The 26,323-nt window shown below is 42.8% G+C and overlaps 1 protein-coding gene across 4 annotated transcripts in view; it reads right to left on the reverse strand.

The window, feature by feature from the left end:
* nrg2a (neuregulin 2a) overlaps positions 1-26,323 on the reverse strand; it is a 139,803-nt gene that overhangs the window by 74,144 nt on the left and 39,336 nt on the right. The window contains exon 1 of one of the 4 annotated variants that reach the window (XM_083787452.1): positions 14,944-15,170. The exons of the other annotated variants lie outside the window; for them this stretch is intronic. Coding sequence (XP_083643578.1) covers positions 14,944-15,034 — 91 coding nt within the window. The 5' untranslated portion in view covers positions 15,035-15,170. Of the gene's footprint in view, positions 1-14,943; positions 15,171-26,323 lie in introns of those variants that run through there. 4 annotated transcript variants of the gene reach the window in all.

Below are 26,323 nucleotides of genomic sequence, written 5' to 3' on the forward strand. Positions count from 1 at the left end.
GGAAAAAAAGATTTATATATGATTTAAATTCAAACATCAATGACATTAGCCTAATGATTTTGGAGAACATAAATGCAAAATCTATTAACTGGAAAATGGGTATGTGTATGTACAATGTATGGACTAAGCAATGACAATGACCTGCACTGATTTCAGTAAGGTTCCTTAAACCATTAAACCAAACCAGACATGTACTGTATCACATTCATGAATAAATACTGGTCCAATCTTTAAGTGAGCTTCCAGTTCATGTAGCACTTACAGTATGTTCACTGGTTGCAGTGACCAATGTATCCATAAAATGTATATTATTATATGGACTATTGAGCTCTCAGGCAAACTCAGGCATTACGAGTGACTTGAGGAGGAACGTTTAAAACTCTGCACAAATAAACAGTGCTACATGATTTATACACACCATCACCACTGGATTCACCCTGTGTCTATTGCCTGAGGAAAGCCTAGTGAGCCATAGTCAGACAGCAAGGGGAATCAGGTTAGACAGAGTGTAAAGAAGACTGTGACATACTTCACCTCAACGCAGGTTCCTCCTTGCCAAACAAATTAAACAAGCTTTGCCCTTGCCTGGAGACGTTTCAGAATAACACTGCACTCATCATTGCTATTCAAAACAGATGCGCGACTTCTCTGTAACATGGAGTAGGCTTACACTTTTTGTGTCTACTTCAAGCATGGTATGGCTACTTTAGCTTGTTCATAGCAAGAAGGCAATCATTTTAAGTATGTATTACTTTCACTTAGAATCCAGTTAAAAAGGTTAAATAGCGTATGACTATACTTAATGCGAAAAGGCAGTTTCAATACCAATACTCAACGCAATCTAAGAAAAGAAACTTGAGCCTGAAGCACACAAGAGGGAGGAATCAGAGTGTTGGCTCCCAAAAGTGGGTTCTGACAGAACTACTCTACTGTATAATACAATTTATTGTCTATGTCTATTTTGTCATTAGCCTCAGTAGTAACAGGGCTCGAAAGATGGCGATATTGGTTGTACCTTTCCTTTGATACTAAACAACAAATCTAAAAGAAACTACTGGCAGGTTATTGCCATGGAATTTGCTGTGCACAGTCATGCTCCTTTGAGGATAGACTCTATGATTTGGTGACCCACTGGCCTTTGAAGAAAGAACATCCCAAATAAGGCAGAAAACAAAACAGATTTGGTCTTCATCAGATTGATCAATGACCTTTACTCTAATGCCTCCACCCTTAGGCTGTACTTGAACACAAGATATCTCAAAATCCAATCTACTGCGCTCAGTGACTATGAACCCTGATTTGGGTGACCCCATGGAACGTACAGTAGAACGTACAGTACCACCCTTCAGGCCTAACTATTCTCTTGCACACATCTGTGATCCGTCTCGTTCTGTGGGTTGAGATCTGATCCCGAGCCTACGCAACCATATTGCTTGCGTTGCGTACCTTGCGTCGAGGACACCCTGCCCACCTGGAGGCAGCAGAGAGCAAGAAGGCTTTTCCTCCTCTGCTCGACCGCTCTTGAAAGAGGACAACACTTCGAGTTGCTTTGCAAACTCGTCTGTGATTATCAGGCCTGGACTGACGTTATGTCCAGTGGGCAATGTTTTTGGGCCAAATGTTAGCCCTTTGACCCAGCCCAGCCCTGCTTTTCAGACGAGAACTCAGAGGAATTAGAGCGGAAAGTGTGTGTGTCTCCTAATCCTATGCTTCCATTTGGTGACAATTTTATACATTGTATAAAATAAGCTTGCGTTTTTTGTGTCCGTTTGACTCCGTTTGACCCCACGCAAGGAATGTAGACTATGTAGAGGCCTTAGGTGTGAAGAGCAACACAGTCACGTTTGTTTAGAAGATCATATCAGATACCTGGAGGGAATTCAGGTGTCATAGCACTGATAGCAGCAACAGCAGAGACAGTGAAATCCCAAGAGCTTCACAGGTAACAAGAGTAACAGTCAAGAGTCAGATTCTGACACTGACATCTGCACTGGGTGCATGAATGAGTTAACAACATATGTACAGTATAGGCTATGAATAAATAATGACAACGGGCACTGGCCTACTTCGAACGATGCAAGTTGGAAATGCATGACCCACCCAGTTATTATGTCCCTTTTATGCCCATATATGGAGTTCTTTGTCAGGCATGTCCAAATATGGAGTCTATGCAGATGTTAGAATATCACTGTGATGTCAGACTCAGAACAGGCCAAAATTTGAAGTCGTTGGGGCGATATCTTAACAATAGTCTCTGTGTGTCTGTACGTACGTCTGTAATTCACGGAACTCGAGAACCATTCGCCCCACCTACTTCAAATTCGACCTGCGCATTCCACACCCCCACAGGGAGTGCAGTGCCCGGTGTTGAGTCGGTCGGACCCACGGTTGTCCAGAACCGCCACAAAAGGCCTCTGCCCGGGCCACAGCTGACATCACAAGCCGGAATGGAAGGAGGAGTGAAATCAAGTTGGAAATGCATGCCCATCCAACTTGATTTCACTCCTCCTTCCATTCCGGGTAGGAATAGAGTGAATTCTGGGATTGATTGCCCCAATAACATGCTGGCCGCTGACTATCATTGCGCCGTTTGGGCACATTCATGTATGAAACATTCGTTCACGTGTATGGGCCCAATAACATGGACGTGCGCAATGATAGTCAACTGACCAGCACTGGCTCGAGCTACAATGACAAATCCGGCCACTATGTCCATTTCTCCTCATGGTGCCGTCTCTATTAATATATACTCAAAGGTGGACATGGGTACAACGGGTATTGCATAGCCGGGTGGGGCATGGATCTCCAACTTCCATCGTGCCCATATATGGGCAGATACTGAGGACATCAGCAACCTCCATACAGTATATGGTCATATACAGAGATCTCCAGGGGCATATTGGTGAGATTGGGAGTGCAACGTACTGTAGGCGTGAGGGCCACGTAGCGGTCTGAACCTCTGGTAAGTATAAAAGTACAGTCTATGAATATAAGTCTAATGTAGAGTCTATAAACAGTATGATTCATGATTCATGTAAAATGTGCATCCCAGTGTACACTTGACTAGTGCCACCATACAAAACAAACCTGTCACTGCTAATAAACACATTCTAAGAACATTACACCAAATTTACTTTTGAAGAATACTATGGTTTTTTGTGTGAACTTTATGTGATATTTTATGTGATATCAGCTAGCTGGGAGCAGTGTTCAACCACAGCTGTCTGATTACAGTAATGTGACCATTTGTTGCGCATGACACAAAAATCTGTGTGGGAGTGGGATTAGGACCATGAGCGATTGAACGACTTCGAACACTTTCAAACAGCTCAGTCTAGCATCTGAGACATTTAAGAACAGATGATGCACAAATTAATTCATAGTTGAGCCATTCTTTGTTTCTACAGGACATATGTGCACATTGCTAAACAAATTAATTGACCAATAGTGATCCAGAGTTTGAACGAAATTGATGCTTTGTGGTTGCAGAAGTTGTATAGAGACTTGTTGGACAGATGCTGTGTATTGTGTAACACCCCAAGATCCAAGCTACACATCTGTGGCGTGACAGGGCCACGAACAAAAATAGAAACTCCTAGTAAAAGTGTGGCCAAAACTGAAAATGCATAATTTATAATATGGCTTGTCCTTAGTCTACACTGTCTACTGATTGACGAAATATTGTTACAAATAAAACAGTTTATTTGTTAAGGCAAATGGATGTTTCCATTGTGCCAGTGTGGAGCATGTAAGGCAAAATTCAACTACAAACCCTTTGAAAAGCTTGTGTTAACAAAAGCCTGGTACTGGCCGTTTGAAGCAGAACAGCAGCTGTGGACATGGGCTATAAAAGTCACATTCTAGAATAGATGCCTATCCTGTGTGTCAAGAGCTAATGCCTTGGGGAGCGGTTGGAAAATTCAGCACTCACCCCTAAGAAGGGTTAAAAAAATGAAGCGGGTTGCTGAGCTAACAATGAGTTGCTTGTGTTATGGCCTTAACATCATTGTTTTACCTCTAAGAGGCTGGAAAAGGAGTCTTTTGAAGCACCCCTTTGTGTTTTTTCTCCCAGCCAAAACAGTCAAGATAACATTCATGTTACTGTATGTCACACTGCTGCTTATTGTCAAAAGGCACATCGCGTGGTTGGACATGCAAAGAAACAGTCCGAGCAGTGCTGGCCCACACATAGGCTACAGTAGTGGTTCTCAAGCCCTTTAATCTCAAGGACAACCATTTTGGTACTGTATATGCATGAAGCCACGGACCCCCATAACTCTGAGAGTATACAAATTGCTCCATTTGTTTACACTCCCAGACTTTACAGACCAGCAAGGCTCTATTTGTGTTCCTATAACTATCGATCATCTAGCTGGGTCCCCCTGGAACACTGCCAAGGACCCCTGGGGGTCCCCAGAGCCCACTTTGAGATCCATGGGCTACAGCAGTACTCACCACTGTGCCACATCTGTTCATGCTGTAAAATACATCACTTTCAAATAACCCATGGAGGGCGCAACTTAAAGCTGCAATCCATAATTTTCATGTCCTCCCAGGGATTTATCTGGGTCTCCCCCACATGAGAAAGCACATTTCTACCACTCTGCCAGCAAGAGGCGCGCCCCTCTAGCCAGGGGAGATATTGCACTATGAGCTTCAGGCATGTATACAAGTTGTAAACCAGTAGGCGTTAATTAGCCAGGGGAGATATTGCACTATGAGCTTCAGGCATGTATACAAGTTGTAAACCAGTAGGCGTTAGCCAGGGGAGATATTGCACTATGAGCTTCAGGCATGTATACAAGTTGTAAACCAGTAGGCGTTAACATCCTACATTTCTCAGAGGGACACCACATCCAACCACTGCAGATGTACTAGGGATTCTGATCTGAGATCAGATTATAAAAATGTCCTCTACATCCCGAAAGTTTTCTGAAAAAGCTATGTTTCTATGTCAGTCGTTCTTGGATTTTTCAAAAATAGCAGACCTACAAGCTCGTAGCGCGTAGATCTGCTATTTTTCAATAGCTAACACACCAAAAGGGGTTCCCGCACAAAATGGGTTAACAGACTCTGCCATACAGTTTGGTTAAAATAAAGTTTTAACAATAATTTCAATAATAACTATTGAATCATTAAAATAAGTTCTGGATTGCCGCGCTTTAAGCAATCTTGCACTATTCCGACAATTTCCAGCTATCATCTTTTGGCATCTTAAAATGACGGTTTGTCTACCATACAAAGAAACAGCTCTTACCACTAGGCAAATTATTCCTTATTTCAACAACACAATGTGCAGCCTAAGGCGGGAAATGATAGCAGTTAAAAGTTATGTTAAACAACTTCATTGTCTCAGTAAGACAGCCATCCCTATCTACAAGGAGGAGTAGTGCATCAAAGCATTATGTGAATTGTAGTCATTAACATATATATATTTTTTTGCAAAAAGAGTGAAGTGTCCCTTTAAGTGTCATTGTTATAGTGAATAATGCTATTTCCTTATAGCACTGACAGATTAACGACTTAAGCCAGTTTTATATATATTGCACAAAAATAGTGAAAATATCTGATCTACAAGCTCACAATGCATTGCATTGTGATGTGTTGCTGTGTATATCTAGTTTGAAGATCTGCTATTTTCACTGTATCTAAAAAAATCACACCCGTGTGAACTGAGTGGTGCAACTACACATTTATTGTTATAGTTACTGTACACAAAAAAGAAAAAAGGTTTCCGATTGGCTGTCATTTTTGGGCTGAGTAGGTACAGTAGGGAATTCTTTTTTTTTGTTTTTTTTTCGTGGTAAGGATGGGTAGCAAGGAATTTATTTTATTTTATAAAAAAAATTGTGGGAAGGATGGGTAGCAAGGATTTTTTATTTTTTCCTATGGCAATGATGGATAGGCTTCTTTTTTAATAACTTCAATATTTGCCTGAAATACCATCTTTTAAATAATGAATGGTTCAAGTACACAACACTGTATGCCTATAGCTAAACATTTGAAAACTTTGAATAGAATGTCCACAGACTGGTTGAATACTTTAGGAGTTTTAATTGAACTCCAAAAAAAGTAAAGTGCTGCATTAATGTAGCTTCAGTTATCTTATGGTCATCATAACTAAACACCCTTTATGGAGACTACAGTGTAATGTTAGCCTGGCTGTAGCTACATGCAAAGCGTTAGCTTCCCTCTTCCCCTTGGAGACTACAGTGTAATGTTAGCCTGTAGCTACATGCTAACCGTTAGCTTCCCTCTTCCCCTTGGAGACTACAGTGTAATGTTAGCCTGTAGCTACATGCTAACCGTTAGCTTCTCTCTTCCCCTTGGAGACTACAGTCAGCATTGATGTGTGTTGCTACGACGCAGCATTGTGTTGCTACGTGCTAGGCACGCATTGTGCAGGCACACGCATCTACACACACACACACGTGCGATACCCATCATACCGCACGCACGCAGCGCACGCAGCATTGATGTGTGTTGCTACGACGCAGCATTGTGTTGCTAATTGCTACGTGCTAGGCACGCGCATTGTACACACACACGCGAATTTCACGCATGCGCACACCACTCGTGCTCATGATACACACGGACATTCCTGGTTGTAGGAGTGGTTGCACCACTCAAAAATATATACAGTATATAACATTTTTGAAAATCTTTGAAAGTAGTTAACATACTACGTTTAGCACAAATAATGTAAAGTATTGTTATTAATTTAGAAAATACGGTAGTTAGATTCCTGCAAAAGAACAGAAGACGAAGTTTCTGGTCGTAATCTGATCAGGGCCCCCAACTTGTATGATTTGTGACCGTGTCTGTGATTTCACTTTGACATTAATCTTCTTAACAACTTAACAACTAACACTGTTGACAGGGTTGATTAAAACAACCAAAATCAGAGCCAAAATGTTTGAAATTCTTAAATTATATGGTATCCCTGACAAAATGATCAATGCCATAAAAGTTCTATATACAAATACCTCAGCGACTGAGTCCTGACGGAGAAACACCATCATTCCCCATCCTTGCTGGCATTCTCCAAGGCGACACACTTGCCCCGACACTGACTTCACTGATGACATCGTGCTTATCAGTCAATCATTGGAATACGCTCAGACTCTCCTTCAGTCTCTTGAGCAGGCCTCCAACTGTGTTGGTCTTTATCTCAACGAGACCAAAACTGAACATATGCAAATCCAACAATAACCACATAATAAAAACACTTAACAACACTCCTTTGAAACAAGTTGATGACTTTGGGTTCATATATATCTTCTTCCCAAAAGGACTTTCAAACTAGGAAGAGTATGGCCTGGTCAGCCTGCAATGACATGCATAACATTTGGTCATCCCAGTTTTAAAAGTAAAAATATTTAGGACGACCGTTGAGCCGATTCTACTCTACGGCTCCGAGACATGGACACTTTCAAAGAAATTAGAGAAACGGTTGGATGGCACTTACACCCGCCTTCTAATGATAGCTCATAGCTGAAATACAGTATGTCTTGGAAGAGCCACCCATCGACTAATCTAATATAAGGCAACCTTCCCCGTGTTTCTTCACTAGTCCGATCCAGAAGAACACAGTTTGCCGGCCACTGCAGAGGTAGAAAACTGTCGTTCCCTGATGTCATCGCTATAGGGAGTCGGGACACATGCATCAGTAAGCAGGAACTGGGGATGGCAATGAAGGACCGGAAAGTCTGGCGTGGCATTGTGAAATCCATGATCCACGGCCGAAAAATGATGATGATGAAAAAGAAAATAACCTTTTAGATCCACAATTTTAAAATATACTCAAATACCATTCAAGAGAAATGTTTTCATGTGAGTAAACATCAGCTTAAGGAGCAATATGCCTGTTTGAGTACAATATTTAAAAATGTAATTATAGTAGAAATAATTTAGTCTTTGCATGTGTCACCAGATTGTCAGTTAAAATTGGATGTCAGCAAAAATCGTGTTAAATGAAATCAGTCACAATAGGAAGGCATTCTTAAACCTCATTACACAAACAATTAGCTAAGCCGTGACCATTTCCTGATCTCAGGTCAATCACAATTTAAAATTACAATGAGTCATAGTGTTCTCTTGTCTAAAATGCGTGTGTGTGTGTGTGTGTGTGTGTGTGTGTGTGTGTGTGTGTGTGTGTATGTGTATGTGTGTGTGTGTGTGTGTGTGTGTGTGTGTGCGTGTGCATGTGTGTGTGTGTGTGTGTGTGTGTGTGTGTGTGTGTGTGTGTGTGTGTGTGTGTGTGCGTGCGCGCTCGTACATGCCTGCGTGCGTGCGGATTACTAGATTTAGCAATTTTATGTATATAGTACAATGTTGTACATTACATCCTTGCCAAGTTCTCATTAGTCACTTCTTCCTCCAAAAAAACTAAAAAAAATGCTTGAAATGCCAAACCACCAACAAAGGAGGGAACTGAAAACCACAGGTCGACATTTCTAACATGAAAGGGCACATCACTGCACGGCTGCCTTGTTATCTGATGATAAACAGTTGTCTCGTTTGTCTTGACAAGTTACAGTACCACGTTTGGCACAGCTGTGCACCTGAGTGCAGTGGTTCTCAACATTTTTCATATTAAGGTCCCCCCAAGTTCGATATGCATGAAGCCACATTTTCCACAATGGCCTGTTATAGTGCCACCATGAGGCAAAACACATTTCTGTGCATTACTCGTACAAATTTTATCCATACATTACGCAATTCGGTATACACTGTCTCCATAGGCATGTGATCAACACGGCACCATTTCCCATATTCCATCCTGATTGGCTAAGATTGGCTTCCAAAGCTCATAATTGGTTCCGTTTCGAACAAAATGCCACAAATCACAAACACAATGTGCAATTTCCGTGAAATTATACATGTACATTTCCACTAGGCCGAGGATGACATGCCACTCATTTATTTCCAAATCAGCCTCACGGTGGCGCTATAACAGGGAAAAACTGTTTTTACTGCATCGATATGTGTACAACTTTGTATGCGCACTCCCTAGAGGCGCATACATTTTCCCTGCATTTTCCACATCTCCCAGTTATAGCGCCACCATGAGGCCGATTTCTGCTAAACACATTTGTTTATATTAGTCAGATTTCATACAAATCTCACGCAAATCGGTACACACTCTGTAGTCATGTGATCACAATGAGTCTGTTGGATTTCTCAGATTCTACACTGAGTGGCCCGTTTCGTACAAAATGCTGCAAATGTCCTGCTCATCCAGAATTCTATCCTCAGAGATGCTATGAGTGATCTGGCTCTGCATTTCCTCAACAAAATGAAGACAATTGTTGCAAAAAACAAACAAACACAAAAACATGTTTATATTACTCCTAAACATTTTGCCAAACATCACACACACTCCTATCCTCCTGGTGGAGACCTGTGCCCAGAAGGGCACTTTTTCTAGTTGATTCTCCAATGGTGTCACACATCAGAAATAGCAGATCTACAAGCTCACAACAGGCGGTGCAACATCATATGACAAAGTATAAATCAGGCTTTAAGGATATACCGCAACATTATTTCATTCTATGAGCTAATCAACAATAACTTTTGGCACTTGTTCTGTTCTAATATCAATACACACATTTATAGTTAAATCTATATATCTTATATATTTCCATAATATATATATGTTCCTTCTGTTCCCAGAAAGGAAAAGGGAAATCCTTCGGATGCATTTGCGCAATTTACCGATAAATGACTGAGCTCATCTCTGTCAACTGAAAGTTTCACGGATGTTACACACAAATCGGTGGCCGATTGGCAAAAACAGTGAAAGTATTGGCTCAACAGACTAGGGCCATACCCTAAAGGTTCCGTACAGACAGTTTACACGTGATTAATGGCCTTTTCATCCCCTCTCTTTAACCTGTATTCACTGTCACCCCACATTGAATATCTTCTAATAAAACAGATCTGTACCATAAAATACTTTCCCTTTCAAAACAGTTTTATGAGAAAATGGTTGCATGCCGTTGACACAAAGTACAACTGGGATGGTCTCTTGATTGGAAAGAGACAATATGCACAATATTTACAAGATGTACAGTACTTGCATTCCCCAATGTTAATTATTATTATTATATTTTTAAGATTATATATTATTATTTAATTGTTTTTCCTTTTTTGACAGATGTTGTCCGTACGTGTACGTAGAATCAAGTGAGTAAGAAACTTTCTGAATATAATCTACCAGCTATGCATGCAGTCAGCGAGAAATGAACAAACCATCACCCCAGGGATGAGGGATCCAGTAAATACTGGCTGGCCCACCAGATCCAGAACAAATGGAGATTCCTCATGAACTCACATTTGGTCGCCACAGACGGGCATAAACCTTGTATATCTATATTTATTTATTTTGTTTGTGTTTTCATAAATTAATCCCCTATTTTAGTAGCAGCAAATAGTCGACATACAAGCATACAGTGTGTCAAATGGTGACACGTTGTTAGCCTTTTTTTTTCTTTTTCTTTTTTTTTTTACATTTTTGGAATAAAAGAAAAAGGAAATCACATGCCCAAAACAGGGATGCCAGGTTGAAAGTGGTCAATGCCCTCTGTGGAATTTATAATATTTAACCAATGGAATTAAGGTATTAACAAGACTAACTTGGTCTGAAAGACATTAATACTGGAATAGGCAATGAGCCACACTGTTCAACCATGCACAGTTACACACTTCTACACTGCAAGCTGATAATTAAACTGGCAGTGTAAAATTCAGCCTTTAACAACTTATACCCTATACTTAGTTGACCGAAGTCCCCCAAGGCTCTATACTAGGGGCCCTCCTGTTTTCGCGCTAGACTAGATCTATTTCCGAAAATAGGCAATCTACCGTACAAGATTACGACGTGTCTGTCTCTCTACGACGTGTCGTAACCCTGAGTATATTGGCAGTGCACCCAGTGTTTTGCATTGTAGCTTGCCACATTTTGCCCACCCATACAACTATTATTTTGTTGTTGTTTTTCAAGTAATGCTGTGGTTAGTTAATTTACATATTGTGCTGAAACCAAACTATTGCATCAAGCACTGTACAGGTTACTTCCGTTATGTACAATACATTCAAATCTTTATTCAAATTCATAAATATCAGAGACACTGCCGGTCTCTGAACATGATGTGTGGTTTCACTTCTTCAGATGAGCATACCCTTTGAACCCCACCCTACACTCCACTCGACCAGGGGTCGCATCCCACCCTGTCCCTTGCCCCGTGACCAACCCCAATAAACGTGTCTCTCTCACACGCACGCACGCACGCACGCACGCACGCACGCACTCACAGCCTGTAACAAGATGATGAGCTGCTTGTGTGTAATGAATACAGAATACATCTTAACGTACTGTGTAGAAATGGGTTCATCTTTGCGTGTATACTTCATGGATGGATGGTCAGTGTAGCGTGGCCTGTAGGGCAGTGACCCAGATTTATGAAAGGGACCAGGTTACCCATTGAAAGCAGAGTTCCTGGGAATCCAGACATCCATCTTATGTGATAGACACTGACAGACTGCCTGAAGCTCTGTCTGTCTGTCTGTCTGTCTGTCTCTCTTTCTGTCTCTCTCTCTCTCTGTGTTACATACACACACACACACACACACACACACACACACACACACACACACACACACATTACATAATTTATATAGGTTTCTCTCGGGCGATGAATGACATTCGCATTCTCCGTTCGCAAAAGCATATCCAAATTTACAGTAAGTCCCTACTCACACAGGGTAGTGCAAACAGAAGCAAAGGATCTAAATAAATACTTCAAAATACCACCCAGACATAATTCTCTGCACCCGGTGGTAGGGCTTTTACTGTGCAACTGCCAGTGTAACTGCTGAGACTTAATCTCCTTTATTAGGGTGGAAATCTAAGTATGGGCGCTCAATGGGGGGTGGGGACCGGGACACAATACAAAGCGGTGGCGTGGCTCTGTGTCGTTCTACTGATGTATGTACACGTCCCAGGTCTTTTGAATTGTCCCAGGGCTATTTCGGGAACCAGTGGAGAGATGCAGGTACTGTGTTACCACCCCAGGAGATCATTAAGAGGCTAGATTACACACACACACACTTGCACTCAAACACCACACACTCACACGCATCAGCAATTATTAAAGTCATTTTCCCATAATGTAGCATACTGTTATCACTGTCACACGCACGCACACGCACACGCACGCACACGCACACGCACACACACACACACACACACACACACACACACACACACACACACACACACACACACACACACACACACACACACACACACACACAATACAATAGTGTCCTAATTGTATTCAAGCCATTCAAGAGGGTTTTAGTTGTCATTCACTCATACACTCATACAAGAAGCAAAATTATGTGGAAGTCTAGTACTGAATTCATAGCTAACAGGATTGTGTCAATGTACATTTTGTGAAGACCTTGTTGTGTGGCCCAAATATATTCATGAATGCAATATTCTACTTCTGTCTGTTAGAACATGTACTGTATGTATAGGCCTACATACTGTATGAATGATGCAACTTGAACATCACAATTCTGTGAAACAAAGAGGGAAAGTGGGAGCACAACCAGTCAATGCACTGACTAATCATGTGCCGTTATCAATCTCTGCCCTGAAACATGCACTGAAATATTCTAAGAAAGAGTTCTTACTCAGCCATACATTCAGAGCACTGCAGTACAAACAGGATACAAAGCTTAGCATTGCAGAAGTAAATACAGTAGACATTCTTGCTGTATTTATTTGCAATTGAAATTGATTTATACCACATACGTGGCCTATTACTACCGTGTGTGCTTGTGTGGTCGGGCATGTCTGTTGCTCTCTGGGGAACCAATGTTCTCAAATGTGGTTTATTAAAAAGCTACATCCCAAACCACAGTTTGAGGTAATTCATGGATCCACAATCGCATAATTTGATAAGGAACCAGCACTGCATTGAACAGGTGGGCAGAACAGACTAGCTCTACAACAGAGTCAAATCTGTCTGTGTACTGTAGCATAATCCTCCCCATTCTATGGTGGAATCTTTTCACGGATGCCTATTTTGCTTATTTATATATTACATTCAAATATGCATTAAAGTCAGGCTGGCGGTTAATATCTTCAACTTTGCTGGTGCAACAAAAAAGTGAAAAATGACCTCAGACTCCCAAAATGACTTTATCAGACCCTAGCCAATATCAGGCTGGAATGACTTAAAAATCCTCAGGGACCCACAAAAGTCATCTCATTTTATGAAAATTCCATGCTAGCATCAAATGGTGTATCTATTTTCAGAGAAACTTCATGTAGCCTTCTGCTTCACATCTTTATTCAGTACTTCTTTATATGAGAATACAAAAAGAGGTCCAAGGCACTCTGCTAGTCAAGGACAAAAGCCTTTATTAGAGCGGCATCTCTGCAAAGAGCATTAAAAAGAAAGACCCTATACTTCTTTATATGAACTTTGTTACTAAGACAAAAAGTGACATCATTGAATAATGGACTCTTCCACGAATTGCAGCTAGTTGAGATTCTCAGTGTCATGGAATACAATGACATGGAGTAATAAATGCGAAACTAACTCCCACATAATGTGCTAGTTCTACTATGGCAGTTATTCAAAGTCCTACTGTACATGGAACAGGAGTTAAACCACCCACGCAGTCAACTGAAACCACGTCGAGGTTTACAAAGTGAGAGGGCATATCCCTACATGTCCGACCTGCTGTTGTCTACTCAACGTTTCCTTCTGTTGACTGAATACATATGAATGGAAAGAAAACAGCCTCGGATATGGACTTGTATCAGAGCCAAGAACGATGTGGTACCCCCCCTCTCCTCTCCTCCCCCCCCCCTGTGTCAGTGTACATTGGTATTGTCCTTTCTGTGTGTCATGATGAAATGGGGGGGTTGGGCTTCCCTATGACCTGAGGTCAAACTACAGTGACATGCCACGGCTTGCTACAGCCGCGGGTGAGCAAGCACATTGCTACGTTAAGGACTCCGAAAGACAGGCAGCAGCTGCCATATGCTATCCCCAACGTCAAAGTCTGGCCCCCAGGAAGCAGCGGCGTGACAAGTCTCTCATCTAGATGACGCACCGCCGTTCCAGAGCCAAAGCGTGGTACAGTATAATGTGCTCAACACAGACTGTAGCCTTTTATTACTGATTGATTATCTGCATTAACAATGTGTTTAAGGAGTACCGTAGTGCACTGTACGTGTCCCAGCATCAAAGAGTCTCCCCAAATGAGGGTCATGTTGGCGTCAGTAGAATCGGACATTGTGTCAGTGCTGATAGTGCACAGTGGAGTGCTTGTCGAGGGAAGGGGGGTCATTGCATCGCGGTACAAAGTGAGAACCGTGAAAAGCGAGTAACAGCCAGGAGCAGCTGTCAGGGATCTTGAAAACAGCTGTATTCCGGGGAGCTCTGAGGTCCAGAGCCTCGTCTCGGAGTCTCATTTGGAGGATTTCTTTTTCTGGTGTGCTCAGAGAGTCACATTGTCTCGGACCCCTTGTGCACCACTGATACGCTGCTATACAGCCAGATGTGCTGGAACACGCTGCCCACATTTCAAGACCCATTCATGTGACAACCTGGCGGCAAGCTTTGACAAGACCAGGGGGCTAATTTGTCCCTCACTTCCGTACCACTGGTAACACATTCTCTCTCTCTCTCTCCTCCCAAGACACACTCACACATATTCACATGCGTACACGCGCACGCACACACACACACACACACACACGCACACACACACACACACACACACACACACACACACACACACACACACACACACACACACACACACACACACACACACACACACACACACACACACACACACACCCCAGACCTTACTACCAACACATGTAGTCTTCACACCTTTAATCATTTTCTTTACCTTTAGTCGGGTCAAACTCTTTGTCCTTCTGTCCTTTTCTGCCAGCTCCCTTCCTTCTCCCTTTCCTTTCCCTCTTCCTGCCCTCGGACATCGCTGCCAGAAGAAAATAATAAATCCTCTCAGGGACGGAGAAAAAGAAAAAAGGACGCGCGCGCAAAAAAAAAGGGTAGTCCTCTTGGGAATGTGTGGCAGGCAGGACACCAGACTCTGAGCCTGCTGGAGCGTTTCTGCTCCTATATAGACTCACACCAATCAACCACGCAAAGGAACCACCTACTCACAGTAGGGCAGAGACCGAGAGAGAGGGAGAGAGAGAGAGAGAGAGAGAGAGAGAGAGAGAGAGAGGGAGAAGGGGAAGGAGGGGGGGTGGGAGGGGAAGGAGGGGGGGGGGGGGGGGGAGAACAGTACGGAGCGAAAAAGGTAGAGAGACACGGCTAGGAGGGAAAAGAGAGAAAAAGGAGGGAGGGATGAGGGAGAGAGGGAGGGAGGGATGAGGGAGGGATGAGGGAGGGAGGGAGCGAGGAAGGCATTTCCCATTGCTCGAAGGCAATCAACTGTTCCCTGGCTGGATCTATCAGATAAGCTTCGGCTCTTCCAGGCCCCGCAGCCATGGCTGCATGAGCCCGTGACACAGACAAGGGGTCCCAGGGACCCCACACAACAAGGGTCGGCCCGTGGAAGCTTTGCCCTGGTCCTGGTCCTGGGACTGTGGCTCTGTCAATCCTCACCCCCCCACATCCCCCCTACCCTCACCCCCCCCCAGTGTTGGTCTTCCCCCACTGGAGCATCTTCCATTTACAAATGACCCGTACCTAATATGGGGAGAGAGGCCTGTTAACATTGCCCCCCAAAACCCCTGTTATCCCCCCACCCCACCCCGGCCCTATGCTGACCCCACCCAGCTCATTCAGAGGGGAAGACCCACCCTTGCCAGGTTGACATGGGGGTCTTACATACTAAAAACACGCAGAGGTCCCAAAACACATCGCACATCTGGTTCAGATTTGCTGAGCACGAACGCGGAGCGCTGGGTCTGGGGATACGTGCATGAAAGCAGTGAAATGAAATGCCGATTGTCAAATCCTGGTCCGTGACAAAGATCGCTGCTTGAAAGAATTTGCACATGAAAAAACCTACTCTCTGCCCCTCTTTCTCACCTCTCTCTCTGTCTCTCTCTCTCTCTCTCTATCGGTCCCCCACCCAGTGATACAGACGAGTCCCAACACGCCTGTAGTTGTATCTCCTTCTCTCTCAGTCCTTGCAAGACTGTCGTCACCCGCGCACACACACACACACACCACACACACACACACACACACACACACACACACACACACACACACACACACACATCCCATTTCAAGATGACATAATATGTCATATGTCAAATATTATTTGCGCATAACATTCCACAAATTAACAAGGGTTAATCATGTTCGCTCAATGAGGTATATTATTAATTATTAAAAATGTAAAATTCGAGGAATAAAACAGGCTTATATTAATAGACATACAGCCATACAACTTATACACCAGTATACTACAACAGCATCTGGTCCAATCTGTTTATTTTATTTATTTATTGGGGCGTATCCCTGTAGACGTAGCTTACTGTAGCACAAGTCAGACTCAATGGCTCCTATACTGACAGTGTTACTGTTAGTATATACCATAGTTCAGAACTCATTTCATGCTGTCAAAAGACAAGAACAAAAATGGAGTAAACAGTGTACACCTCAGCGTACGGTTAGGCTCAAATGGACCTGTAAGGGTGTTCATTTCAATTTTAGGGTTTTTGTGTTTAGGAACAAGAAATCAGTGCTGTCGGCCAGAAACTTTGTATCTAAATATCTGCTACTTTTTACTTTGTTATTTTTTTTATATATATATATATTTTGGGGGTAGTTTTTGTAAATTAATGATCTACTTTATCATATGTCACAGAAAAGTAGCAAAATAAAAGATCTACAACTAGCTTTTATGAGTGCTGACCCCGATGCAAAGTAATAAGGAGACCATGTGACTAAATAATAACATTGGAACCATTAGAGCAATATTATTATTATATTGTCGTTTTGGACATACAAGGATTCCGCCCGACAGTGACGACGATGCTGAATGAAACTCGTGTGTTTCTGTTTACAAAAGAAAAAAGGTAATTGTGTGGATGAGTCATGTGTGAGGCCGTCCTGTCCCGGGGGGCTTTCCTCTCTCTCTCTCTCTCTCTCTCTCAATCTCTCTCTCTCTCTCTCTCTCTCTCTCTCTCTCTCTCTCTCTCTCTCTCTCTCTCTCTCTCTCTCTCTCTCTCTCTCTCTCTCTCTCTCTCTCTCTCTTGGGCCAGCAGCCCTCTGAGAATTCTTGCCCCTGCTTGGACTGGAAGAGGGCAGCAGCACACGAGGTCAAGTCTCAACAGGTCAGCCTGCTCCAAGAGCTATAAGCCTCTTCTGGAGGTCTGGAAGCAAAGGGAAACTTGGAGAGGCCAAACCAAGGCCATGAAGGTTCCACATGAAAATCAGGTCTGTCGTGTTGCCGTCTCTCTCTAGTTCAGACGTGATTATACTGTAATCCCCTTAACCATTTTACACCTGGCGGACCTATTTTGGGCATGTCAGTAGGCTATAGGCGAAAACTTTATTATTATTTTTCTTTCTTTCTTTCTTTTTCCACCCAAAAACACATATTTATTTACTTTATCTTTCTTTTTTTCCAATAAAAATGCAAGAATTTTTACAATATTCAAAAATGTTCCAAAGTTGTGGAAAAAGCTGATCTACAAGCTTGCAGCTTGTAGATTGGCCATTTCCACCACGTGACACCGTCGCATGGCAAAGTATAAAATAGAATAGTTCCCAGACTCCCCACGCAATCTTTTTTGTCACTGTATTTGGAAGTGCAATGTTCCCTCTGCATTTACCCATCCTATAACTAGGAGCAATATTATAATATAGTGCTTGAGTGGTTAACCTCTGCATGAAGTGGAATTTTATTTATTATATTTTGCACATATATAATTGCATACGTCTTGTTTTGAATATAAGGAGATCCTTTGCTTCTCTTGCCTTTTTTTCCTTAAGGCGACACACACATCATCATTAAGTTAGTTTGATCATGCACATACATGATTAACTCCATCATCTTGTTAAGTTTCTTTATGTTCTCCCTCCATTTTTTTATAACAATGCCCCTAGATGCTATTTTTTATGCAACTAAACTAAACTGCACTTTGTGCTCCCAATGGTCGTCTGTGGTGATCTAATCTGTCATCGGGGATAACAGAGCACTGAAGGGGCTCCATAGTGTGTCAGGAAGCCCCCCCCCCCCCCCTCTTTCCCACCGCCACCCTCGACACGCTCTCCCACCTCTACTGTTCGGCAAGACTAGACTTGCTCCCATGCCTGTCTTCTCCTATCTGACACCTGTGTGTGTGTGTGTGTGTGTGTGTGTGTGTGTGTGTGTGTGTGTGTGTGTGCGCGCGCGCGCATAATATATGGATGTGTCATAAAGCTATAGCCTACATTAGTCAAGTCATGCTAAATTACAAAGGACCACATGTCAATTAGAGGGGGATATGTGAGATGTCAGTTTTACGAGCTTAGTGCTTTTATTAGCTTTTGCTTATATGTGTCCTAAAACATGAATTCAAGAAGTGAGGTCGTTCATTCAAATATTTGTTCAACGTGACTAAGAGTGTAAAAGCCCTGCTAGCGCCCCCTAGGGGCCATAGTGCTCCTTACACCAGACGAAAGGAGCTTGAACTGACCATCCTTTGGAATGCTGCGCTCTCGCTAAAATAAACTGATGATATCTTTTTAGACAAATAGTGTAAACAGCTAAAGTTTTAAAGTGAAATAGGACAATGTGCCATAATTACAAAAGGAAAATGTGGCCTTCAAGTAAAGGCCAACGAGGACACCAAAATCAACAGGGTTCACTCTCAGGGGAGCATCACTGCACTCAGCAAGTTTCATGGCAATGCTCCCATTAGATGTTAAGATACCATGTGCAAGTGGAAATGTAGTCCTAAAGGGCTTTTCACATGGGGAGCAACACTACACCTGCATCAAAAAAAGAAGAAAAAAGAAGATATCTGAGCACTCAAAAAAGGAATGGAGGAGAGGACATGAAATCAAAGTACTTTAATTAATGGCCATGTGCGGTCGAAACCTGATGGCTTTTTAACCTTTGTAATGGACATTAAAGTGTATACTTTGATTTTACGTCCCCTCCTCCATTGTCATTGTTCCCGTTGAGCACCATCAGTCTACGTTTGTAACTTGTCTTTATCTCCATTGAGCACCCCGTTGGTTTCTTTGTTTTTCACTCCACCTGCATTGTTGCTTGGATCCGTGGTGTACATGACACGTGTCACGTACAAAAAAGGTTCACACGGGCAGGTGTGATCCGCCTGTGAGATTCTCCCCTTACCTAAACACTCACCTTCAAGTGTAAATTAATAGGTGCATCAGTCACTTCCCATGTGAATAGCCCTTAAGGCTGGTGTTAGACTCTAGACTAGAGTAATGGCCATGGGGTTACTGTTACAACACGGTTCAAGGCTCAACGTCATTGTCAACAATACCAATTACAAGTCAAAATGAGCAAAATGCCAATACATTAAATAGATGTGGGTGTTCATAAGTTTGATGGTGGCCAAAAATAATGTACTCCATAGTCTTTGTGTGAACCTCAGGATATCGGGGCTGACCTTGAACTTCTTCAAGCGCTGTAAGCAGTACAGGTGTTGTTGTGCATTTTTCATCTCATGAGTGGTGTGAGTGACCCACTTAAAGTCGTCGTCTATGTCTGTGCAGAAGAATTTGAACTTACTGACTCGCTCCACTGCAACTCTATCGATGTAGATGGGCGTGTGCTCGCTCCTCTGTCTCCTGAAATCCACAATTGGCTCCTTGGTCTTTCCAGCGATAAGAGCAAGGTTGTTCTCCTGGCGCCATAGTGGCAGTTTATTTAGCTCGTCTCTGTAGGCCGCTGGTGTCCGTGATCAGCCCCATGAGTGTGGTGTCGTCGGCGTATACTTAATGATGGCATTGCAGCCATGCATGGTCACACTGTCATGTGTGTACAAGGAGTACAAGAGAGGGCTGAGCACGCAGCCCTAGGCTGCAGCGGTGTTGAGGGTCATTGGGTCGGATGTTATGTTCCCCATCCACACAGGTCTCCAGTCCAGTCACAACAGGTCTCCAGTCATTGTAGTATAATGTATTTGCACACTTGGATACTGGAACAATGCCTGCACTACCAGGGCCTGCACTGGTAGTGCAGGCTCTAGTGGTCTGGTGTTGGTGCCATCTATATCGAACCACGCAAAGAAGGTACCACAATAAGTAGGGTTCATCCTCGGCATCGAAGGTGCATACAGGCAGTCGATGTCAAGACATGGATAAGTCTTACATTTTGTTATGAATGGACAATTAAGAGAAACTGTAAGTCTAATTGCGAAACAGCTACAGTGTTCATTCAAGTATTACTAGCCTCACAGCTAGAAGGTCCTGGGTTCAATTCTGGCTGAGGACCCTGTGGGCGCTGGGGGCGTGCCCTCTCCCCCGTGTCATCAGTGCCCATGCCCAAGGCGGGGTTGGCGAAAGGGCCTTTCTGTGTGGAGTTTGCATGTTGGCCTCTAAACTACCTCCCCCTGGCCAGCCGGGGCACCTGATGGAGGGGAAAGGAACTGGTCGGAATAACGTGCTCCTTCCACGCTATACGTCCGGCCGGGGAAACTCCCCCCTGTCAAATGAAAAGAAGCAGCTTGGACTCCTCATGCATAGAAGGAAGCATGAGGTCAGTCCGCTGCCCCCCCCAGGTTGGCAGAGGAAGTGTAGCGCCCAGGATTACTGTCTAGTTAACCACTAAATATCCCCAGTTCGATTCCAGTGCCCAGCTGGAATCAAACCGGGAATATTCTCTCCCCCTTCTATCGTATCAATATAAAGTAAAAGCTGACGGAAAAAATCGATATTATGAATAGCATAAATAGCATATCTACAATCCTACAACGCATCACAATATGTTCTGAACTTGCAGATCTGATTTTTGCCACACAACACTATTGTACTAGTATAGACTAGGGTTTAACCCCCCCCCCCTCACATTAAACAGTTCCAATTAACCCCATAGGCTCCAATGTCTCTTTTTTACTATACAGTACATTCCTTCATTCCTGAGATGTATCCTATTATGTCATATTGACCTTGATTTTGATTTTGACCTTGAACTGAGACCTTTTTGACCCAAGAGTTAATTATCTCTTAGGGGCAGTCGAGTTTCAAGATAATCCTCCCATCTGTTAGGAGCGATTACAATCCCCGGACACGCATGATTGCATGCGGGCTGAGTAACAAAGTGTTAACGCCGGCTGGGGGAGTTAAAATTGAGATACTGTGAATGAGCTCTTCATCTATAACTCCTGCTCTTCCTATAGTACCCACATTCACTTCATGCTGTACCACCCACCCAGTGGTGGAAAGTAACTAAGTACATCATTTACTCAAGTACTGTAGTCAAGTACAATTTTGATGTCCATTTTTTAGTACTTATATTTATTCTCCACTACATCTCTGAGGAAAATATTGTACTTTTTACTCCACTACAATTATTTGACAGCTTTAGTTACTAGTTACTTAAGGCTGAGTACTTGAGAAATTAGAAAATAGCAGATCTACAAGCACACAATACGTTGCATTGCGGGGCATTGCATTTGCATTTCTTCGCAGTCGATGTTGAAGATCAGAAAAGACAGATGCAGTATGCAACGCACACACACACACGAGGGAGAAGATTACACATGTACTGCAAATTATAATATTTTATACATGCTCAAAAACATGCCAAACGCTCCAATTTACCATAAAGAAATACTCCACAAATATTGATTTTAAAAAAATACATTTGGCCACTGAATTCTTTTTTTGTATAATTTGAAACAATATAATATGCATGTAATTTATTTTCTCTATGGTTGAAGTGGGAGTGTGTGAACTTACTAACTACATAGTAAAATCCTGATTGGCAGTTCAGTGCATTGTGCAAATGGAAGCACATTGACGGGGCCACGTGGGTCCATTTCTACCCTCTCGCAGTGAAATGAATGCTCAGGATTTGACAGTGTAGTCATGTGATGGAAATGTAGGTAGAGACCACGAAACGGGCCCATTTCCAGTCTCCATCTGTCTGAAATGAACTCCATTTATCACTCACGGAGGTGAACACACAAACTGTGCATCCAAGCCCCCTTCTACGACGTGTTTCTTATTCTTTATTTCTTTCTTTTGTATCCTGGCCTATTACATACACTTACATTTACTCAAATACTGCACTTAAGTAACATTTTGAGATATCTCAGAGGCAAAAATTTACTTTTTACTCACTTGTACACACTTTTACTGCACGTATAGTGTGGTGTTGCTACTTAAGTAAAAAAAGAAACAGCGTACTTCTTCCTCTGCCACTGGCCTATTAGGAAGCATCTGCTGTTTTTCAACAGCCACGGGCCTGTCCTTGGATCAGGGGGGAGGCGAACGGAGGGGCCGCCCGGCAGGCAGGCCGGCAGGCAACAGCAGCCAGGATCAGAGTGGGAGGAGCAGGACACCGACAGAGGGTTAGTAAAGAAAATGCAGCCAACCCTTCTGTAAGTCTCAACACGGGCCCTTTGTGTGTTTGGCTCATAAACGCTTCGCAGGACCCCCCACCAGCACCCCCCCCCAAAAACACACGCGCGCACACACACACACACACACGCACGCACGCACGCACGCACGCACACGCACACGCACACGCACACGCACACGCACACGCACACACACACACACACACACACACACACACACACACACACACACACACACACACACACACACACACACACACACACACACACACACACACCATCTCTGACAGCCTCCTAATCCCATGGTTCCCTCCTACAGCTGCAGCTCAACAGATCCGTGGAGAGAGATAGTTGTGCTGTGTAGGCCTACGAGTGACAGGAAACATACAGTGGTGTGTGGACGCACTGTGGTACTCGACCCCAGTTCTGGAGTCAAAAGTATAGATACGCCTGATCTATATATTGCTCAACTATAAGTGAAAGTTGCTCTGCCAAATCAAGTATTCAAAATGACGTGCTTTTTGTTTTAAGTATTCAAAAGTGCAAATTACATTTTAATATTGCATTGCTGTATTGAAGTTTTGACATTTTCCCTTTCCTGAAAGTCATAAAGTATCCACAAAAAAAAGAACAAAAAAAAGGAAAAAGAATAAATATATATATGGACAGAGACACATTTCTTTTAACTTTAGTACAGTACTAAATAAATGTATAGGTTACTGTCCACCACCTACGAGGGGAAAGATACAGGCTGCTAGCCGTCTTGCGAACCATGCAGAGTACCTGCACATCGTCATGGAGAGAGATGCCCGCGACAGTGCAGCACTCCTGCCCTTTCACGAGAGCGAGAGTTTATCTTTTGAGACGTAATGGCTTTAAACAGCCATTAGCTTATGTTGTTTAGATCTATCTGCTTTTTTTCTTCCTTTTTTTTTTGTTGCTTTGAGGCAAAGTGCTGGGTGTGGGGGTGGCAAGCTGGGCCTCTGAGTGAGTGAATAGGGTCTGCTTTTAAAGGGGAATTTCGTCAAAACAGGCGGTTGATTTATTCTGCACATACTCTCAGTTTTCTGGCTCAAACAAGTGCTCTGATTTGCCTGTGGACTGTGAGGTAAGAGTCCACAAATCCCATATATGACATAAGAATTTGCCAGCAGCAGATGTCACTGGATTTTGCCTGTTTTCATTGTAGCTCCTAAAGGCTTCAGAACACACAGAGAAAACCCCAGACCAATGAAAATCCACTGAATGTTCAAAGTTCAGGTTGTGTGGGTGTTTGAGGTCATAAAACCTAAAAGAAAAAAAATAAATTAAAATTAATGAAAATTTATGTCATGAATGTCATAGTTTGAATCTATCCTGTCAGTGTTGTCACAGGTTCTGCGTAGAATACAAAATATAGGTCCACTTGAGGTCCATTCCTTACACTCACTAGAATTGTTAAATTAAATAAACTGGTAAACTCTTTAATTAAGATACAAACTAATTGAATTTCATTAAAAACTAATGTCCACATGAACAGTGTATACTGCAATGAGAATGATGTATTTGGAGGGAATATTTGTGTGAATAAAATGCAGGTCAAATACAGACAGCCTATCAACAAAACATAAGACACAGGCAATAGATGGAGCGGAGAGGGAGGGAGAAGAGGGGAGGGTAGAGCGATGAACAGAAACAGTTTGCTTACATGCTAAAAGAGTGACGTTGACACCTGTTTCACTATGCAATGTCAGTCAGGGGTGAGGCAATGTTGGAAAATCAACAGAAACTATACTGAAGCTATCTCATCGATATAACCAACTGAAGAGATGATGCCAGCACTCAGATTCTGTCTAAGACAAGAAACACAACAAATTGATTTGTTGCCTGTACTTTAAAGAAGTAACTGAAGGACCGAGCGTGGGTGCTGGCATCAACAACATAACCGAAACCCAAAGTTTGTTTTAAGAAAATAATGTCCTCTTTTATCAGATGACGGAAAACAGGTCTACCTGCTGAGTGTTCACATTTTAACAAGGCATCTGCTTGCTCAGCTGACACCGCACTCACAGGCACACACACACACACACACACACGCACACGCACACGCACACGCACACGCACACGCACACGCACACGCACACGCACACGCACACGCACACGCACACACACACACACACACACACACACACACACACACACACACACACACACAGATGTGTGATGTCTAAAGCTGGAGGAACACATGCAGGCAGGTCTTACCATCATAGAAACCTGCTGATCCAGCCATATACTGTCCTCTCTATGCAGTAACATAATACTGTATACTGTATACAGCAGACACCTGTACGGTCAGGCAGACGCCTCACTTCAGCTACTGTAACTCAATGTGTCGACGATGTGGTGTAACCACAGCTACACTGCACTGTCTGCTGCTGTACTTCCTCTCCAACACCCCCATAGGTTTCACTGTCTGGCCAGTAGTGCTGCAACTAACAATTAACCGAATAATCGAGACACATGTTTTGAAATATCTATATACTGTATATCTTTTCATATATCAACGAATCAACAAACACATTCTAATAGATTATTTTTTTTCACAATCGACTAAATTGATTAGTCTGTATAAACACTTTAAGGCCCATTTCATACATCCCAATAAAACAGTGTGCATACAAATGATCAAAATAGCCGATTTAAGCTTGGACAGGTCTCGTAGATCTGCTATTTACATGTTTGTTTGGTTAATTGCTTTGCCCCAAATCCATAATTTTTTATTTGTTATAATTGATTAAAGCGATTAGTTTGATTAACTGTTGTTGCGCCCTTACTGGCCAGATATTATATCTTAGAAAAGGACCATGGTTGAAATGCATTATTGTCTGATTTAAATTACACATAATATAATTAGAGCTGGTGGTTCTAAAGCAGCATAGTTGCACGGCACATTAACAATTGGAAAACACTGGTAATATTTGAGTATTTGAGTCAATATTTGAGTCAGCACTGATACTCTGGTTCAGAGTATCAGTGTCCTCATCTGTGTTTATTTGTGTGTGTGTGTGTGTGTGTGTGTGTGTGTGTGTGTGTGTGTGTGTGTGTGTGTGTGTGTGTGTGTGTGTGTGTGTGCGTGTGGCGTGTGTGCCGATACTGCCTACAATGCTGGGAAGAAGAAGGCCAGTCAATGCAAATCCGATACCACAGAATTGATCACATAATGATATTCATGTATTCAGTTATTATTGCACGCACTATACTGTTTTATTACTGTACTATTTACATTATTATTTTAATAACTTGTGACTGAACGTAACAATTATTAATGGAATTGTTATTTATTTGTTACCGTTATGTATTGGCATCAGCTCGGGAAGGCATATTTTCAGTGAGAACATTCCTTTGGCCATGTCAGTTAAGCATGTTTCATCCATGATGCGATGACAATATGGTGCACAGTTGAAAAGCTATTTCTCTGCGAGCACCACTGTCATACGACAAAGTATGGTTTTAGAGGGAAGCATGTGACGAGTCATGGAATACCTTTGTCACAGGGCCATGTGACGAGTCATGGAATACCTTTGTCACAGGGCCACGATCCCCTTGAAGGGGAAACACACCACACGACTCAATGTGTGAGACATGCAGCCCTGAGGAAAAGGGACTATTCCCTCAAGGTCGTCCGTGCCCGAGCCAAGGTCATCTGAGAGCCCAAATCTGATTGCCACTAATAACACACTGCTCAGCAACAGCTGAGATCAGGGGGAACAAAAAGAGACA

The sequence above is a fragment of the Protomyctophum parallelum genome (assembly GCF_964188405.1).
Source record: "Protomyctophum parallelum genome assembly, chromosome: 1".
NCBI lineage: Eukaryota > Metazoa > Chordata > Actinopteri > Myctophiformes > Myctophidae > Protomyctophum > Protomyctophum parallelum.